This window comes from Pinus tabuliformis, chromosome 8, assembly GCF_031772625.1.
Source record: "Pinus tabuliformis cultivar Carrire ecotype Pingquan chromosome 8, CPIR1, whole genome shotgun sequence".
Taxonomy (NCBI): Eukaryota; Viridiplantae; Streptophyta; class Pinopsida; order Pinales; family Pinaceae; genus Pinus; species Pinus tabuliformis.
Genome location: NC_142294.1, coordinates 557142260 through 557164278, shown reverse-complemented (window position 1 = coordinate 557164278; position 22019 = coordinate 557142260). Strand labels below are relative to the sequence as shown.

General features: G+C 38.8%; 1 protein-coding gene across 1 annotated transcript; it reads left to right on the top strand.

Moving 5' to 3' along the window:
- Positions 1-19369: 19369 nt before the first annotated feature.
- On the top strand, positions 19370-20966 carry LOC149236673 (E3 ubiquitin-protein ligase RZF1-like). The gene has a single exon (XM_089461597.1). It carries the CDS (start codon positions 19652-19654, stop codon positions 20687-20689), a length of 1038 nt encoding a protein of 345 aa, XP_089317723.1. The 5' UTR covers positions 19370-19651; the 3' UTR covers positions 20690-20966.
- Positions 20967-22019: the final 1053 nt, after the last annotated feature.

The following is a 22019-nucleotide window of genomic DNA, read 5'->3' as shown; positions in this document are numbered from 1 at the left end:
AGAACAGAGGTGGAAGGAACAGCCCATCAAATGCACAAGGAAGAGGCAGCAATCCAAATCAGAACCAAGGCCAAGGCAACATCCAACAAGGAGGACAACATCATGCTCAAGGACAAAGGTATGATAAGTCTAATGTTCAATGCTATTATTGCAAAAAGTATGGACATTATGCTAGTGATTGTAGAAAGAAACAGCATGATATGAACAGCAGACAAAATGCAAATGTTACAAGATAAAACAGCAGTCAAGAAAATGTCCTATTAGCTTGTAACATGGCTGAAACACATAGTGAGGACATATGGTTTTTAGACTCAAGTTGCAACAACCATATGACAGGGAATATAGCCCTCTTTTCAGCCTTAAATCAGAATTTGAAATCAGAGGTCACACTAGGAACTGATAGTAAAGTGTCTGTTATGGGAAAAGGGGAGGTAAAAATATTTACAAAACAAGGAGAAAGGAAAACCATAGCAGATGTCTACTATGTCCCCGGAATGAGATGTAACCTATTGAGTGTTGGACAGCTTATCCAAAAGGGTTACAATGTTTACTTTGAAAATGATGTGTGCACCATCAAGGACATACCACCCAGCAAAAGATGCATTGCTGAAGTGAAGATGACAAGGAACAGGATGTTCCCTCTCCGGATCAGGGCAGACATGAAGAAAAAAAGGGAAATGGCAGCAGTCACCCAAGAGGCCTTCCAAAGCGTGCCAAAGGATGAGAACTGGTTATGGCACTTGAGATTCGGGCATCTAAATTTTGGAGGTCTAAACTTATTGAGCAGAAAAGGAATGGTAAAGGGATTACCATTGATAGAGAAACCGGACAGCCTATGTGAAGGCTGCATTTTGGGAAAACAACATAGAGAAAGTTTTCCATCAGGGAAAAGCATAAGGGCAAAGACACCCTTAGAGATTATCCACTCAGATTTGTGTTGACCAATGCAAGCTCCATCATTAGCAGGCAGCCTATATTTCTTGACATTCATTGATGATTTTACAAGAAAGACTTGGATATATTTCCTTAAAAACAAAAGTGAAGTGTTTGAGAAATTCCAAAACTTCAAGGCATTTGTTGAAAACCAAAGCGGGCTGCACATTAAAGTTTTGAGAACTGATAGAGGAGGTGAGTATATCTCCAAGGAATTCCTAAGATTCTGTAGAGAAAATGGAATTCATAAACAGTTTACAACTCGGTACACCCCACAGCAAAATGGAGTTGCTGAAAGGAAGAACAGGACCATCATGGATATGGCGAGGAGCATGTTGAAGGCAAAGCATTTGCCAAATGAGTATTGGGCTGAAGCTGTACATTGTGCAGTTTATATACTGAACAGGTGTCCTACAAAAGCAGTCATGAACAAAGTGCCAGAAGAGGCATGGAGTGGAAGAAAGCAAGGAGTCACCCACATGAGAGTTTTTGGGTGTGTGGCCTATGCACACATACCAGATCAGCTAAGGAGGAAGTTGGACAGCAAAGGGGAGAAATGCATCTTCATTGGATACAGTGATGAATCCAAAGCCTACAGGCTGTACATTCCATCTACCAAGAAGTTCTTTGTCAGCAGGGATGTTCAATTCATTGAAGAGGAAGCTTGGGATGGAAGCATAGAGAAAACAGTGAATGTCAAAAACTGTTTGTCTCATGATGAAGATGAAGAGGAGGTGGATGAAGTACATCCCCAAATAGCAGCGCCAACACAAGGACAACAAGGAACACCATTGAGGATCAATGAGAGTGCTTCTCCGAGCACACCACAAGGAGGAAATTCAAGTGCATCTTCAAGCACTTGCACACCAAGTGAACGAGGTAAGAAGTTTAGAAATCTAAGTGACATTTATGATGAAGGAATGAATTCCTTATTTGCCTTGTATTGTCATGTTGATGATCCTATTCATTTCGAGGATGCAATCAAAGATAGGAAATGGATAGAAGCTATGGATGAGGAAATTAATGCCATAGAGAGAAACAAAACATGGGATTTGGTAGAGTTACCAAAAGGCAAAGAAGTCATTGGTGTGAAATGGGTCTATAAGACCAAGAGCAATTCTGAAGGCAAGATAGAAAGGCACAAGGCAAGGCTGGTTGTCAAAGGATACAAGCAGCAGTATGGGAGAGATTATGAGGAGACTTTTGCACCGGTTGCAAGAATGGAAACCGTGAGAGCAGTGCTGTCCATAGCAGCACAAAACAAATGGAAAGTCTACCAAATGGACGTGAAGTCAGCATTCCTAAATGGAGTGTTAATGGAAGAGGTCTATGTGGAACAGCCTCTCGGATATGAGAAGAAAGGTGAAGAGCACAAAGTGTGCAAATTGAAGAAAGCTCTTTATGGGCTGAAGCAAGCGCCAAGAGCATGGTACAACCGGATAGATTCATATCTCTTGGATAATGAATTCGACAAGTGTGAAGGAGAACCCACCGTCTACATCAAAGAAAAGGATGGTAAAATTTTAATTGTTGTCTTGTATGTTGATGATGTGATTTTCACAGGTAATGATGATCAGCTCATTAAGAATTTTAAATCAGTCATGAAGGATGAATTTGAAATGACTGATATGGGTTTCTTGAGATACTTCTTAGGCATAGAAGTAGAGCAAAATGAAAAAGGGATTTTTATATCTCAAGCAAGATATGTAAATCAAATTTTGAGCAGATTTAAGATGGAAGAATGCAAGGCAGCCATCACTCCCACAGTGATGGGATTAAAGCTCAGCAGAGAGGACAGCAGCAAGGATTTTGATCCTAGCTTGTATAAAAGCATTGTGGGCAGCCTTATGTATTTAACAGCAACTAGGCCTGATTTAATGTATGCTGTTAGTTTAATTTCCAGATTCATGGAGAGGCCAAAGGAGGCACATTGGCAGGCAGCAAAGAGAATTTTGAGGTATGTGAAAGGTACCAAAACGTTTGGAATTTTATATCATGCCTCAGAACATTCAGATTTAATTGGTTACACTGATAGCGATTGGGCTGGAAGTGTAGATGATCGGAAGAGCACTTCCGGTTATGTTTTTAATATGGGTTCAGGAGCCATTTCATGGGCTTCTAAGAAGCAGTCCATTGTAGCATTGTCTACAGCAGAGGCTGAATATGTGGCAGCTATAGCAGTAGCATGTCAAGCAGTGTGGATGAGAAGAATGTTGAGAAGCTTAGGCCAAGAGCAGGCAAAAGCGACAGTGATATTTTGTGACAATAGCTCAGCTATTGCATTGTCAAAGAATTCAGTGTTTCACAAGAGAACGAAGCACATTGATACAAGGTTTCAATACATCAGAGAATTGGTGAACAATGGAGAAATTGTCCTAGAACACTGCAGGACTCAAGAACAGGTTGCAGACATCTTGACAAAGCCGCTGGATCAGAAAAGCTTTGAATTTTTGAGGAAGTGTTTGGGTATGACCGAATGCCCAGCAGTTGAAATTAAAGGGGAGTGTTGAAAATGTAATTTCAACGTGCACGTACTACTCCAAAACCACCGAACAAAACCATAAAACCGGCCAGGATCATATCGCGCCGCCATCCATGAAAAGTGGTTTCCGTATTGTTGAGCTCCGATGCGATTTGGAGGCGACGCGTGTCACCCGCATGACATCAGCAAACGAAACCCATCGGAAGTTAAAGCTCGGTGAAAATTTGCCTTCCGATATCCTCTCCATCGTCCGATCTGGTTGCGTTTTCTTCGTCGTTGATCGATTGAAGCTGCATACCAACAAACATCAAATCAATGCATTGCGTGGATTAAACTTTCCGTTGACCACCGTAGTGGAGTTAATGAATTTAATGTTTGTTCGTAGTTTTTTTTGGTAAGGCTTTTAATATGTTATGGGCATACGTCAAATGCCTTTAATATAGTCATGGGCATATTATATATTTTTTTATGATGTAGTAAATAGACTACGTGTGGTAGTTTAGAGTAATTTTTTTTGTATGTATGTTTTATATAAAATATTGTGTCGTGCCCGTGTGTAAAATTTTTTTTTATGTTGTGAGTGGAGAGGCTACGCACGAGTGAGTGCATTTTCTTTTGGAGGCACAGCAGTGCTGTAATGTTTATCTGCAAATGAAAAACACAGGAATGTTTTGAAAAACTGTTTATGTAATCTCCACAGCAGTGGAAAATCTGTGAGAGCAGCAGAGTTTTGTTTTTGATTCCCTCTTTGCACAGAGGAAGAAATATGTAACAGAAAATTTGTTTTAATGGAAATGTTCTTTGTGACTGTGTAATGGTGTCTTCTGAGTCATTTTGATTTTTAAGAGGTTCCCTGTCAAAAGATCCTGGACAGAGGAAACAGAGCTTTGTCTCTGTGGTGTTTATTTTGCTGGTTTTGGTATTTCTCCATTCAAAAATATCCAACAAATTTCGCTGGACTGAAATTCTTCAAAATTTTATTTTGGGAGTATTGGAATTTGTTTTTTATAGTTGAAATGGATTTGGCACTATCAAGAACTCTTGAAGTACTTAAAATATTGAAGTTTGATAGTTTTAAACCACATTTCCAAAACTTATGGGTAAATTTAGATTTCAACCCTAAACAAAATGATATATTAAAAAAATATTTTAAATAGAATATTTATTTGAAAAAAAATTGCAGGACAAGGGATTGTGCAACTCTCTTAGCTGATAGAAACCCATAGAAACCTCTTCAGGCCATTCCAATAATTGTTCCAGCAAATCCTTCTAGGAATTTGACGTAATTTATTTGCAGATGGCTTGACTTCAACAATTCCAACAAAACATCCACTAAAAAATACATGCATTAAATGTACATTACTTTATTTATAATAGATAGAGAAGTGGTTGTTACAATCCTAGATAGAGTGACTAAATCTAAATTACAATTCTAAATAGAATGACATAATCTAAATTACAATCCAACTTAGTGTTCTAGATAACAGCTCAACTCAACTTAGTGACCTGAGCCGGACAAAAATGTGAATATTGCATGCCAAGATTCTAATTTTCTATATAAATCTCAGTTTCTACTCAGGTCATGATTATATCCTTTTAAAACCTAATGCATTCTGACCTTGATTTGTTGCAGGTATCTTCATCGGATCCCAATAGAAATATTGGGTGTGATCTTACAAGAAAAAGGAAATACTCAGGTCATGATTATATCCTTTTAAAACCTAATGCATTCTGACCTTGATTTGTTGCCGGTATCTTCATCGGATCCCAATAGAAATATTGGGCGTGATCTTACAAGAAAAAGGAAATATTTAAGGGTATTGCTAAAAATCAGCAGAGTTAGGCATGATACACGTGTTATTATAGATTTTACAGGGTAAAACCTCTTAGAGTGGTTTAAATTTTTCACAATTTTTTTGGATTCAAATTCTTCAAAATTTGATAACTGACTATTGGAATCATTTTTTTAATAGTGGAAATTGATTCGACATTATTAAGAACCCTTGAAGCACCCAAAATAATGAAGCTTGATAGTTGTAACCTATATGTCCAAAACTTACAACTCAATTGAGATTTCAACCCTAGGCAAAAAGATATATTAAAAACAATTGAGATTTCAACCCTAGGCAAAAAAATATATTAAAAAAAAAAAATAAATAGAATACTTATTTGAAAAATTGTAGAACAAGGGATTGTGCACTTCTCTTAGCACAACAAATTGTTCTAGGAATTTCACCTAAGGTAATTCCATAGGGCTTGGTTTCAACAATTCCAACAAGGCACCCATTCAAATTGTTCTAGGAATTGTTCCAACAAATTGTTCCAGAAATTTGACCTAACATAATTGCATATGGCTTGGCTTCAACAATTCCAACAATACACCTACTCAAAAATGCGAGAAACGTACACTGCTTTGTTTAAAATAGATGGATTGGTGGTTGTTAGGATCCTAGATGGAGTAGTGGTTGTTACAATTCTAGATAGAATGGCCAAATCCAGATTACAATCCAACTTGGTGTTCTAGGATAACAGCTCAACCTATCCATCGTGTAAAGGTGACCGGAATGTAATGCTCCTAGTAAAGCGATAATGTTAAGTAAGACAATAATTTAGCTGTGAACTAAAACTCTGTTTGGTAAATTATAATAACTTTGTTGCTACTGCTGTTAATTATTATGATAATTAATTGTATTACCACTGTTTAATTAAGTATGTGATTAATTGTTGTTAGTAGTTGTGGAGGTAGTTGAAACAAGAGGAAAACCTAACTACCTTCATGTGATGGTTGAGACCCCAAGGGAAAAGGGGGAATGCCAAGTCTGGTAAGGATTAGATGGAAGATGGTGGTGATATGCTATATCTAGTAATGACCAGATGGCATGTGTTTGGAAGTGAGAGGCTTCCTGAACCGCTACGTCTGGTTAGGATCAGATAGCGTGACTCTGGCATAACCAGAGGGTTTGCAGACAGTGAAGATCTACAGAAGTGCTTGGGGGTGGAAGATCGAGGAGGATCTTCCTACGGTCAGGAGGTTGACAAGCGCTACGAAAAGGTTTGCTACTGCTCAGGTACGGCTTGCTAAAGCATTTAAGAATTCATTTAAACCTGTGGAATTCTTTTAAGGTCTTTGATAGGCAAGTAAAGGTAATGGGAAAATATTTAATCATTTTTAGAATCTAGCCTCTGCGCAACTGGCAGAGATGGGACTAGATTTCTCAATCAAAGAACAATAGCGAAACCATGTCGAATTAAAAACCTCTGTAGCATAAGCGATAGAAAGAATATAAAACAGGAAAAAGATTACTGTGTGAGCCATCCTCTGTAACCCAGATGGGAATTGAACAAAAGAATTCAACACTGTGCATAAGCATTAGGTTTATATTTCGAACCGAGAACAACAGTAAATACCCGGAATTACCCAGACCTTTTACCAAGAAAAACGCAGGCCATTCGAATCGTCTGCGGAACAGAGCATGTATTTCGAAGTAATAATCCATTATCAAATATATAGCTTCAACATTTAACAGAATATATAAGCATGCAGAAAGAAAAACAAACTGACGGAAATACCCCTGTCTCCGAGGAACGGAGGAAGGGCCGTGACCACCATGCATGCGTAATAAACATTAACAGATGCCCCGGCCCTGAAGAGAATCGCCGAAGCTGTGCTTAAATATATATAGCCAGCAGGGGCTTCTAATGCCAGATCCGTTGATACAAAAAGATTTAACCATAGAAGCAAATATACACTGGAAAAACGAACAGGGATAAATGTTCAAAACTTATATTCACAGTAAAAGCTACAGAGAAGGCAAGTACGCCCAGTATACAACGAATAACAGTACTAGAGCCAAATAAAGGTTTCCGTGTAAACCAGTAATAATTCTTTAACCGAAAATTAAAACCGAAAACAGTATCATATAAACAAAACATTATTCAACCGGAAGCATTCGTCCGCCTTCAAGACCAACAGTCCATTGTAAGGAAACAAGTTATACAACACAAGTTGGGCATACAACGCCTCTTAACGGAGGTTCCCACCTGAATGCTGGCGGAGAAACCAGACAATTTACAAACAACAAAATATGAAAGAGAAACGTAAAATTTCCCCATGGGAGGAAACCCCTGTATATGGCGGAGGGATTCCGAAGCATGAGCAAGCCCCGACATCCTGTCAAAACGGACAGCGGCTCAGCCCGTTACTACGGAAAAGCCATACGAGCCTACGATTAAATACATAAATTCTTACCCGGACATGGGATGGCGGAGAAGCGGAGAGGGCTATCCAACGCCGTTGATTTAACAACCGAACCTTCCTCCTGAGAATATCATCGTAACCAGAAACTGTGAGTTCATTTTCTAAAATGCCGAAGAAGATGAATACAAAAACTGAAGGAACCATAACCATAACCAGCACTGTGAAGTCCAAAAGCCCGTGAAGAACATGGACTTGAAACGAGAAGAGCGGTAAACTAGAATAATAGGAAATTCGATACCTATTCTGGTGTAGGAAGGCAGAGATATCCTGCTGTATACCAGACCGCCTGGAGGTAAGGAGTTCTGAGTAAGGCGGAACGCCATGAAGCTGTGTGCGACAGGAGGTCGCTCAACAATGAAAATCAAACTAAAGGAGTTAACTACACATTAAAACCATTAAAGCACCCACCGCCTCATGGCTCGACGACAGCCCTTGATTTGGGCGGGCTCGTCTCCACCTTTGGATCACTCGTAGTTGAACCGGGAAACGACTGTTAAATGGCAAGTTCGAGAATTGTCAGACCGTATGGTTCCTGGAGCGTCGAGCACGCGGAGGGCACATGGTACCTGGTGGCCAGCCGTTCATCGTGCCAAATGGACGACGCAGAGCAGGCCAGCTGGGTGAGTATCAGAGCCGGACAAGACTCGCGGCTACAACTATTCTCGGTGAAATAAACCAGCACGTATATATAGAAATTGCCATAAAACCACTCATGACAGAAGTACCACTCATTTAACTTTTATACATACCATTGAATGTCAAACGCTTGATTAACCCGAGTTATATCATGAGCCAACTATTGTATATTCGTTAATAAATCATGGGCATGGTTAATTGTTGGTACAGTAAACCATTCATCGACTTTAGTATGAGTGGGTAAGAGTATAAGGCATTTGAATGCTTTAATATTAAAGTGTTCCTTAATATATTGTTCGGCTATAATAATGTATATAACATGTTTGCGATGTGATGATTCAATGAACATGTATACATGATTATACTGTAGTAAAAATAAATTTTTTTTTTAAGATCTGTAATGGTGTGTGACAAGTGGTATCAGAGCCAGGTTACAACTCTGTGACCTCGGGTTAATTTTAATAGAGACAACAATGCATAAGTAGCATCCTAACAAGAAAGCAAGGAGTATATTGAAATATAAAAATTACATCTGTTAAAATAAGCTAATTTTTTTCAGGTGACAGAAGAATGAGGAGAACAAGTAGCGCTCCTCATGGAAATTTGAATCGACCAGATAACGTTGCTCACCCTCAGGGGAATCTTGAGATCTGGGTACAACTGGGAGAGGAAGGCCACAACACTGACTTGACTATATTGAGGACAGTCTAGGAGCTGAAGGACGAAATGGCCCGCTTGCGTGAGGACAACGCAAGACTAAACATGGAACAAGAGAGGATTCTGAAAAGTTTATCTGATAAACAACATAAACAACAGTCTCATCCTAGGCCTCAGCAGACACGGTAATCAGATGAACAAAGCTATCACACTGAACAGGAGGAAGCAGAGGAAAGGGCGGAGGCGCGAGGAGAGAAGTCTGTTAACGCTTCTGAATATCAAACTCCAAAGAGACCGCGGATAGAACTGCAAGGGGAGTTTCAAAAGATTAAACCACCCCATTTCGATGGGGAATCAGAAGAAGCTGCAGAGGCTTGGCTAATCAACATGAACAAGTATTTCCAAGTGTACGAGTATGATCACCATCTTAAGGCATGGCTGGCCATCTTCCAGCTGTAGGCCAAGGCTACATTATGGTGGGAAGAAGTCAAGATGGTGTCAGGGGTGAGTGAGCAAGATGTGACTTGGGAGACTTTTCAAAGATATTTCAAGGAAAAGTACCTGACAGAACGCTTCTATGATGAAAAAGCACGAGAATTTCATGATCTGCGGCTTGGACAGCAGACCATAGATGAGTTCATAACTAAATTTACATCTCTGCTTCGCTATGTACCGTACATTCGGGAGGAAAAGGCTAAGGTGCAGCGGTTTGTTAGCAACCTACCCCAGGCAATGCGTGAAAGAATCGAATTTGATAATCTGAAAATGATGGACGAAGCAATTCGGAAGGCTAGAATATGTTATCAGCAGAACAAACAAAAAGGAGAAAATTCTGGAAAGCGTTGGGCGGATAAAAAGGGCAGCAGAATGACTGTAGGAGTTAAGGGAACTCGAAGAAATTTTCATAAGGGATTCTCGAAAGGGGCCAGCAATAGAAACCTATCAAGAAATCAGATCAGATTTAAGCCACCTGTTGAATCTAAATACAGTGAACAGTCGGTTAGAGTTGATAATGAGGGCTCAGTCAGGCCATCGGTTTAGTGTTGGGGTTGTGGCGGACCCCATTATATTAAAAATTGCCCTCACCGGAAGGAAATCAATCAGGTGTCCCAGATTTACGAAGCCTCCACAGTGGGAGACGTGGCTCGGTCCATATCTAGAATAAATGCCGCAGTCGAGGATCGACAAGCTGATTACCAGCCAACAATGATAGAATTTGAAGGTAAGATCCTTGATCGAACAGTTTCCATTTTAGTAGACCCAGGAGCTACTTTAAGCTACGTAAGTCCCAAAGTTGTGGAAAACTGTAGTTTTCAAACTATTAAGTTTAAGAATCCTTGGTTAGTAAAGCTTGCCACCGAGGCCAAAAGACGAGTGCTGGCTAAGGTCAGCAACTGTTCACTAAGGTTAGCCGGTTAGACAGTAATAACAGAATTGAATGTACTCCCTCTTGGTTCATATGATGTGCTGATAGGGATGCATTGGTTGGAAAAGCGGTGGTCTGTAATAAACTGCAAGACAAAAACAATTTCTTATCGAGATGAACTGGGAAAAGAAAAGGAAATTCAAGGTATCCAAAAACCGGTGCAGATCCGGCCAATTATGGCCTCACAGCTAGCTAAATGTGTTCGGAAGAAATGTCAAATATATGCAGTACAAGTAGGGTATGCTAGATCTGAAGATAAAATTGCGACTGTGGAGAGTATACCAATAGTGCGAGATTTTACAGATGTATTTCCGGAAGAAATACCAGGGCTGCCGCCCAAAAGAGATTTGGATTTCACCATAGAATTGGTACCCGGTGCAACCCCAGTATCCCGAGCACCGTACCGGATGAGTGTGCCAGAATTAACTGAGTTAAAGATGCAGCGGCAAGAGTTGTTGGATAAGAAGTATATTCGTCCGAGCATATCCCCTTGGGGAGCCCCTATGTTGTTTGTTAGGAAAAAGGATGGAACTCTCTGTATGTGCATAGATTATAGACAGCTGAATAAATTGACAGTTAAAAACAAATATCCACTACCCCGCATTGATGAACTGTTTGATCAGGTGAAGGGGGCGACAATCTTTTCAAATATTGACTTGAGGTCGGGCTATTATCAAATCAGAATTAAGGATGAGGACATAGCCAAAACAGCTTTTCGAACTCGTTATGTGCACTACGAGTTTGTGGTACTGCCTTTTGGGTTGACCAATGCACCTGCGACATTTATGTGCTTGATGAACAATATATTTCATCAGTACCTAGACAAATTTGTGTTAATCTTTATTGATGATATACTTATATACTCCCAGAATATTAAAGAGCATGAGGAGCATCTCAGAGTAGTGTTACAGACACTACGGGAGCATCAGCTATATGGTAAATTTAGCAAATGTGATTTTTATAAAGAACAGATCCAGTATTTGGGACATATCATTACAAAAGAAGGTATAGTTTTGGACCCCGAAAAGATCAAAACTATAATGGAATGGCCAATACCCAAGGACGTGGCAGATATCAGATCTTTCATGGGGCTGGCTGGATATTATCGGCGGTTTGTGGAAGGCTTCTCCAGGGTTGCATATCCTATCACCTCTTTGCGAAAGAAGGGAAAGATATTCAAGTGGACATCAGATTGTCAACGGAGCTTTGAACAGCTCATAAACCTGCTCACCACTGCACTTGTGCTGAGTGTTGTAGACCCGGAAAAGGAGTATGTAGTTTGCACAGATGCAAGCAAAGAGGGTGTAGGAGGGGTGCTAATGCAGGAAGGGAAAGTGATCGCGTACGAATCCAGAAAATTGAAGGAGCATGAGCAAAAGTATTCTGCCTATGATCTGGAATTAACTGCGGTAGTTCATGCGCTGAAAATGTGGCGCCATTATTTGGTGGGAAGAAAATTCTTGCTAATGACCGATCACCATAGTTTAACTAGCTACTTTAGTCAACCAACCTTAAACGCTAGGCAAGCTAGGTGGATGGACTTTTTGGGGAATTTCGATTTTGAAATTAGGCACCTAAAAGGAAAAGAGAACAGGGTAGTTGATGCACTGAGTCGAAAAGTGCATTGCATTTATGAAATTGGTATTAGTGAAGGACATTCCACCCTTGACAAAGAAATTGAAGAGGCCGCTGCACAAGATCGAATTTACCTACAAAAGAAGCAGCTGGTGCAGAATTTAAATACCCACATAATACAACAAGGGTACGAGTTGAATGCAGCCGGAATTCTGTGTTACCAGAAAAGAATTTATGTACCCAATCAGAGCGGTATTAAAGAAAAGATTCTGGATGAATATCATAAAAGCCCTTATGCGGGACATCCGGGCTATCAAAAATTAATCACCTAGCTTCGGAAGGAGTATCATTTTCCAGGAATGAAAAGGGATGTGGTAGAATATCTGGCGCGATGCTTAGAATGTCAACAGGTTAAGGTTGAACATCAACACCCTGCGGGTTTACTACAGCCATTACCCATACCAGAATGGAAGTGGGAGACTATTACCATGGACTTTATTACGGGGTTGCCAAAGTCCAAAAAGAACAATGACTCTATAATGGTTGTAGTAGACAAGCTCAGTAAGTCAGCTCACTTCATACCGGTTCAATCTACATATCGTGCGGCTCAAATTGCAAATGTTTTCATGCAGAACATATTTAAACTCCATGGGCTGCCAAAAGCTATAATATCCGATCGCGATGTCAAATTCACATCAGCCTTTTGGAAGACCTTGTTTGAAGGTCTGGGGACTCAATTGAATTTCAGCACCGCTTATCATCCGCAAACTGACGGGCAGACTGAGCGGGTGAATCAGGTGGTGGAAGACATGCTGAGGTCATATGCGATGCAACAACCTACCTGATGGGAGGAGTACTTACACCTTGTGGAGTTTGATTATAACAATGGATATCATGCATCCTTGCGGATGAGTCCATTCGAAGTACTTTACGGCTGAAAATGTCGTACGCCATCCAGTTGGGGTGGACCGGAAGACAAACTCATGCTGGGTCCTGAAATGTTGTAAGAGATGGAAGCCATGGTCAAAAGAGTCCGGGCTAATTTAAAAATAGCTCAGGACAGACAAAAATATTTTGCAGATCGGAAAAGAACCTTTAAAGAATATCAGGTGGGTGAACATGTATATGTCGGAATCCGAGCTAGGAGAAGTACTCTCCAATGGAATGCTTGTGCCAAATTGGCAACTCGCTTTTGTGGACCCTTCCAGATTTTAGCACGAGTGGGGCTGGTAGCTTATCAGCTAGCCCTACCTAGCCATATCCGGGTCCATAATGTTTTCCATGTATCCATTTTAAAGAAATATGTTTATGACCCTAGACACATAATAAGTTGGCAGGACATTCAGGTAATAAGATGCTGTAAGATAAAAATAAATCAAAATGGAATGTTAGAAAACAACTAATTTAAATATTATGTGTTTCAGGTGGAACCGGAAGGAGAGTTCCTGGTCGAGCCAGTGAACATACTAGATCGGAGAAGAGTCGAGCTGCGGAAAAAGGTCATCAACCAGGATAAAGTGCAATGGCAGCACTTTGGGCCAGATGAGGCCACCTGGGAGGATGAGCAGAGTATGAAAGAAGCTTATCCCGGATTGTTTCTGGGTGAACAGCAATATCGGGACAATGTTGAACTTCAGGAGGGGGAGATGTAATGCTCCTAGTAAAGCGATAATGTTAAGTAAGACAGTAAATTTAGCTGTGAACTAAAACTCTGTTTGGTAAATTATAATAACTCTGTTGCTACTGCTGTTAATTATTATGATAATTAATTGTATTACCACTGTTTAATTAAGTATGTGATTAATTGTTGTTAGTAGCTGTGGAGGTAGTTGAAACAAGAGGAAAACCTAACTACCTTCATGTGACGGTTGAGACCCCAAGGGAAAAGGGGGAATGCCAAGTCTGGTAAGGATCAGATGGCAGAGGGTGGTGATATGCTATGTCTGGTAGTGACCAGATGGCATGTGTTTGGAAGTGAGAGGCTTCCTGAACCGCTACGTCTGGTTAGGATCAGATAGCGTGACTCTGGCATAACCAGAGGGTTTGCAGACAGTGAAGATCTGCAGAAGTGCTTGGGGGTGGAAGATCGAGGAGGATCTTCCTACGGTCGGGAGGTTGACAAGCGCTACGAAAAGGTTTGCTACTGCTCAGGTACGGCTTGCTAAAGCATTTAAGAATTCATTTAAACCTATGGAATTATTTTAAGGTCTTTGATAGGCAAGTAAAGGTAATGGGAAAAGATTTAATCATTTTTAGAATCTAGCCTCTGCGCAACTGGCAGAGATGGGACTAGATTTCTCAATCAAAGAACAATAGCGAAACCATGTCGAATTAAAAACCTCTGTAGCATAAGCGATAGAAAGAATATAAAACAGGAAAAATATTACTGTGTGAGCCATCCTCAATAACCCAGATGGGAATTGAACAAAAGAATTCAACATTGTGCATAAGCATTAAGTTTATATTTCGAACCGAGAACAATAGTAAATACCCGGAATTACCCAGACCTTTTACCAAGAAAAACGCAGGCCATTCGAATCGTCTGCGGAACAAAGCATGTATTTCGAAGTAATAATCCATTATCAAATATATAGCTTCAACATTTAACAGAATATACAAGCATGCAGAAAGAAAAACAAACTGACGGAAATACCCGTGTCTCCGAGGAACGGAGTAAGGGCCGTGACCAGCATGCATCTGTAATAAACATTAACAGATGCCCCGGCCCTGAAGAGAACTGCCGAAGCTGTGCTTAAATATATATATCCAGCAGGGGTTTCTAATGCCAGATCCGTTGATACAAAAAGATTCAACCATAGAAGCAAATATACACTGGAAAAACGAACAGGGATAAATGTTCAAAACTTATATTCATAGTAAAAGCTACAAAGAAGGCAAGTACGCCCAGTATACATCGAATAATAGTACTAGAGCCAAATAAAGGTTTCTGTGAAAACCAGTAATAATTCTTAACCAAAAATTAAAACCGAAAACCGTATCATATAAACAAAACATTATTCAACCGAAAGCATTTGTCCGCCTTCAAGACCAACAGTCCATTGTAAGGAAACAAGTTATACAACACAAGTTCGGCATACAGCGCCTCTTAACGGAGGTTCCCGCCTGAATGCTGGCGGAGAAACCAGACAATTTACAAACAACAAAATATGAAAGAGAAACGTAAAATTTCCCCATGGGAGGAAACCCCTGTATATGGCGGAGGGATTCCGAAGCATGAGCAAGCCCCGACATCTTGTCAAAACGGACAGCGGCTTAGCCCATTACTACGGAACAGCCATACGAGCCTACGATTAAATACATAAATTCTTACCCGGACATGGAATGGCAAAGAAGCGGAGAGGGCTATCCAACGCCGTTGATTTAACAACCCAACCTTCCTCCTGAGAATATCTTCGTAACGAGAAAAATGCGAGTTCATTTTCTAAAATGCCGAAGAAGATGAATACAGAAACTGAAGGAACCATAACCATAACTAGCACTGTGAAGTCCAAAGGCCCGTGAAGAACATGGACTTGAAACGAGAAGAGTGGTAAACTAGAATAATATGAAATTCGATACCTGTTCTGGTGTAGGAAGGCAGAGATATCCTACTGTATACTAGACCGCCTGGAGGTAAGGAGTTTTGAGTAAGGCGGAACGCCATGAAGCTGTGTGCGACAGGAGGTTGCTCAACAAAGAAAATCAAATTAAAGGAGTTAACTACACATTAAAACCATTAGAGCACCCATCGCCTCATGGGTCGACAACAACCCTTGATTTGGGTTGGCTCGTCTCCACCATTGGATCACTCGTAGTTGAACCGGGAAACGACTGTTAAATGGCAAGTTCGAGAATTGTCAGACTGTATGGTTCCTGGAGCGTCGAGCACGTGGAGGGCACATGGTACCTGGTGGCCAGTCGTTCATCGTGCCAAGTGGGACGCAGAGCCGGCCAGCTGGGTGAGTATCAAAGCCGGACAAGACTCGTGGCTACAACTATTCTCGGTGAAATAAACCAGCACATATATATAGAAATTGCCATAAAACCACTCATGACAGAAGTACCACTCATTTAACTTTTATACATACCATTGAATGTCAAACACTTGATTAACCCGAGTTATATCATGAGCCATCCATTGTATATTCATTAATAAATCATGGGCATGGTTAGTTGTTGGTACAGTAAACCATTTATCGACTTTAGTATGAGTGGGTAAAAGTATAAGGCATTTGAATGCTTTAATATTAAAGTGTTACTTAATATATTGTTCGGCTATAATAATGTATATAACATGTTTGCGATGTGATGATTCAATGAACATGTATACATGATTATACTGTAGTAAATATATATATATATATATATATATATATATATATTTAAGATCTGTATTGGTGTGTGACACTGAACATGACTAAAAGTGTCAATATTGCATGCCAAGATTCTAATTAACTATATAAATTCTTAGTTTCTGCGGATCATTCTCAGGTAATGATTATATCCTTTTCAAACCTAATGCATTCTGATCTTCAGTTGTTGTAGGTATCTGCATCAGATCCCAATAGCAAGATTGGGTGTGACCTTAGAAAGAAAGGGAAGGAGTTAAGGGTACTATTAGAAATGAGCAGACTTAGGCATCATATACGTGTGTTGCTGCAGATTTCAGGGTAAAACCTCTTAGTGTGGTCTAAGCCTGTCACAATTTTGTTAGACTGAAATTTTTCAAAATTTGATTGGGGGAGTATTGGAATAATTTTTTTTATACCTAAAATGGATTCAGCAATAACAAGAACCCTTGAAGCACCCAAACTACTGAAGCTTGATAGTTGTAACCCAGATTTTCAAATCTTACTGAAGCTTGATAGTTGTAACCCAGATTTTCAAATCTTATGGCTAAATTGAGATTTCAAGCCTAGACTAAATGATATATTATTTTTTTTTTAAATAAAATACTTGATTGAAAAAAAATGCAGAACAAGGGATTATGCACCTCTCTTAATAGACAAAAACCCCTTCAAATGATTCCAAGAATCTTTGCAGGAAATCATTCGATGAATTTGACCTAACTAAATTTCATATGGCCTGGCTTCTATAATTCCAACAAGGCACCGACTAAAAAATGCATGCATCCACAAAGAAATGTATATTATTTTTCTTATAATAAATGAAGTGGTGGATGTTACAATCCTAGATAAAATAGTGACTGTTACAATCCTAGATAGAATGGCCGAATCCAGGTTACAATTCAACCTGATGTTTTACGGTAACAGCTCAACCCGTCCATCCTATCCATCCTGTAAATGTAACCTGAACATGAGTAAAAGCATCAATATTGCATGCCAAGATTCTAATTTTCTATATCAATCCTCAGTTTTTGCCGATCATTCTCAGGTTATGCTTATATCCTTTTTCAACCCTAATGCATTCCTACCTTTGAGTTGTTGTAGGTATCTTCATCGGATCCCAATAGCAAGATTGGGCGATCTTAGAAAAAAGGCGAAGGAGTTAAGGGTATTGTTAGAAATGAGCAGAGTTATGCTTGATACAAGTGTTGTTGCAGATTTTAGACGGTAAAACTTTTTAGCATGGTCTAAACCTCTCACAATTTTGATGGATTAAAATTCTTTAAAAGTTGATGGCAGGAGTATTGGAATCATTGTTTTGTACAGTGAAAATGGATTGGCACTATCAAGAACTCTTGAAGCATCTAAAATAATGAAGCTTGATAGTTGTAACCTAGATTTCCAAAACTCACGGTTAAACTGAGATTTCAACCTAGGTGAAAAGATATATTAAAAACATATTTTAAATAGAGTACTTATTTGAATAAAATTGCAGAACATGGGATTGTGCACCTCTCTTAGTAGATAGATAGAAGCTGACATTTGCCCCTTCAAATCGTTCCATGAATAGTTTTAGGAATTTAACCTAACTTAATTGCATATGGTTTGGATTTGAAAATTCCTACAATGCACCCACTAAGAAATGCATGCATCCACTAAGAAATGTACATTTCCTTGCTTATAATAGACGGGTTGGTGGTTGTTTCAATCCTAGATGGAGTGGTGGCTTTTACAATCTTAGATGGAGTGACAGAATCCAGGTTACAATCCAACTAATAAAACATTATATCCCTAATAACAAATGCAGTTCAACTACAATTTCGTTATAGCTCATTAATTTAACAATATATGGAGTGGTGTGGGTTACAATGCACCTAACAATCCATTAAATGGAGTGGTGGGTGTTACAATACAAGTTACAATCCATATTTCATTATAGATAATTAGTTTAATAATATATAGAGTGGATTATGTTACAATGCACATTACGATCCATTAGATGGAGTAGGGTGTTGCAATCCATATAATTTTAATTTTTCTCGTTAATTAACATACATGCCTTAATTCATTTTACTTAAATGTTTTGCCAAGTGGGCATACCTTGTAGGCCAAAGTGATTACACACAACTTACCTAATGAACTCGACAAAACCGTTAGAGAATATGAAAAGTTTTAACTTTTAATCACAATTTGACAACGACATGGTGATAAATAACAGGTACAATAAATATTTAATGGAAGAACAATCCAGTCATATTTTCTAAATTTTATATTTTCAACCTAAAAACAATAAATTACCAAAACAATGTTGAGTGATATCCCATAGTTATTTACTAAACTCCAAGTCAATATACTTCCCAAAAAAAATTAACAAAATTAAAAATGTCCATACAATTTCTTCCCTTGTATATTTTTTAAAATTACATTTAACAAAATTAAAAATGTCCATACAATTTCTTCCCTTGTATATTTTTTAAAATTACATTAATTTTTTATAAATTAATTTAGCATACATTTGGTGTTGATTCGTTGTCTCGTCATCATGCTAGTGGTTTCATGCTATATTCATTGCAACCAAAAATATTCCACACTTGTGTGGAGAACAAGAGCATCCTTAATTTAATTAACTGAGCATACGTTTGGTGTTGATTCGTTTAGTCTCGTTATCATGCAAATGGTCAGATGCTATGTTCATTGCAACCAAAACGATTCCACAGTTGTGTGGAGAACAAGACAATCCTTAGCATATTATCATTCTGTAAGTTAATCGCAGAGATCTGATCCTTATCTTCTTTCCTGACATTCTAATTATTCAACTGAGATCTAATTAAATAAATGCCATGGAGTTCCGTAGTTTCTACTTTAAATTCAGGATTTAAGTTTATAATATTATCGAATATCTGAGTTTCTAGCTAGTCTGATATTCGATGTCCTCGTTGATGAAATATTCTTACGTCCTGACAAAGCTAAAGCGAGGAATAGCATTATATTCTTTCCAAGCATGATCGAGCGAAGGAATCGACCTGCATGCTACTGAAATCAGCTCAGCTTTTACTGTTAAATTATGTTTGTGGCTGCTTCCTCTGCCATTATCGATACCGCAACATTCTCTGCGTCCAGTTTTCAGCTGTTATGGCCATTTCTGGGCATACATGAACTGAGGTTTTGTTTCAATTATCTATAACAATATTGTGTTATCTTTTGTGATTGGGTGAATAATTTGCTGTTCTAATTGTTTGGATTCAAGTCTAGACTTGGACATCATCTAGTATTCCATAATTTGTTTCTCCAATTGCCGGAAGTCAAGTTTTTCAAAATCGGCTTCGGGACTTATCGAGATGGGTTCTCGTAGTAGTACTCCGCACTTCTGCCATGCGTGCCACCAATTGCTACGAATACGCGCAGGAGATCCCATGGTTTGCCCTACCTGCGGCGGAGGGTTTATTGAAGAAATTACAGGCCTGCATGATCGAACAACCCCGTTAGAGGGCAACTTCGTGGGGACCCTGCTGAACTGGATTAATAACCGTAGAAACAACGAAGGCCACAACCCCGCCCACGACGGGATGTTAAACGGTCCGTTTCTGATTCTCAGGCGGAGCCCAAATGGGGACAACGTGGCGCATATGCAGTTAATTTTCACGAATGAACCAGGAGGCGAACCCAGGCCCTTGACTGCAAACCTAGGAGATAATTTCATGGCCACTGCTCTACAGCAAATCATCGAGCAGCTGACTCAGACCGGCATCTCCGGCCCGCCGCCAGCCACCGGAGCCTCCGTGGACGCAATGCCCAAAATTACCATAAATTCGCGGCATCTGGTTAACAATTCGCACTGCCCTGTCTGCAAGGAACGGTTCGAACTAGGGGGGGAAGCCAGGGAAATGCCCTGCAGTCACATTTATCATTCAGACTGTATTGTTCCGTGGTTAGCTCAGCACAATTCGTGTCCTGTCTGTCGCCAGGGATTGCCCAGCGGGGTTCCAGAGACTGCAGAGGTTGGATCTTCGTCCAGCGGCAGCAATTCTTCTTCATCCCCCACGGGTCCTCCGATGCCCGGCGGCCAAGGTGAAGCCCCTGTGTTTTCTGTTACAATGGAACCCTTAGGGCAAAACAACAATTATTGGAATCCCCCTGTGTTTATTGAAGGTGGAAGGAATAGTAATGCTAGTACCAGAAACAGTTCAATAATCAGAGATCACATTACTGCCAGGCAAGCTCCCAACAGCAGAGACGATCATCACAGGTGCAATCTGATATCTTACCTGCTCCGATTTTGGCCGTCCTCTGCAAACCCGCCTTCTAATTCGCAACGTGATCGGAATGCCTCGCATTCTAATGATAATGTTAACCGAAGGCGTGTGGGGAGAGATTAGGGTTCTGTGTGGTTGAACCGAGCCAGAAAAAAAAGTAGAGGTTGGTAGGTAGCCATTGTGTAAATTTTGCATTTGCAAGGTTTCATAGATTCCTTTCTTGCTCATCCAAGTCCACGCTCCTCCCGGTGTGGTCTGATTGACAGTGAATGTGTTAATTGTTCATTTGAATATGAGTATCGTTGTATATGATTATGTGGGTAACTCTTCTCCACATAGCTTGAACCTCATTATTTTGGTGTGTCCATGAAATTTTATATAATTTGATATGCACAGGTATGAACTTTCCTGCTTCATATACTTTTTTCTCAGAGGAGAAAAACAGATTTTCATTTCTCAGAAATACATTTTTTCAGAAGAAAAAACCAGAAAGTTACATTTTTATGGATATTGCGTCATATACTCCACATGCACAATAATATAGAGGTGTATTATTATGATGGATATTGCTTCATATACTCCACATGCACAATAGGCATTTCCCCTACATGACTGCTCCAGAACTGTCTCACCTTCATAGCAATACTCTGGATGCTCTCCCTTATAGAGGTGCATTATTATGGAAATAATGGATAATTCATAATTAATTTTATTTTTTTGGGTAAGTTTGATAGAACTATATTTTTATTATTTCAAATTTCAATTTCATTTTTATCATGTTCAATATATGATTTTTGTCTAAATAATATTTTATATGATTTTTATCTAAATAAAATTTTGAACTAATAATTTTGCATAAAAAAATATCTTAACACAACACAGCAATCACAAAATTTAATAAACAATATTATATTTTGCTTTATTTAAATTATTTTTTTAATAATTTGAAATTAATTATTATTATATAATATTGTTTTTTTCAATTAATTTATTTCTGTATTTGAATCCGTGGTTTTTCTTTAATTAATATTTTTACAATACATTAATTTATAATTAATTTAAAGCTCATTTAAAACTCCTTACTTATTATATAGTAACTCCTTAATTATTATACAGTATTGAGAAATCAATATTTTAATTTAATATAATAAAATTATAATATTAATTAATGTCTTTACAATACATCCATTTATAATTAGTTTAAAGCTCATTTAAAACTCCTATACATCCATTTATAATTAGTTTAAAGCTCATTTAAAACTCCTTACTTATTATATAGGGACTCCTTAGGCCTCATTACTTATTATATAATATTGAGAAATTAATATATTAATTTAATATAATAAAATTATAATATTAATATTAATTAGGATTGAAAAAAGTATTTATATTAAAAAATAATTATAAAACTTAGAAAAAAGGGGTCGGTTCTTTAATATCTTCTTTATTAATA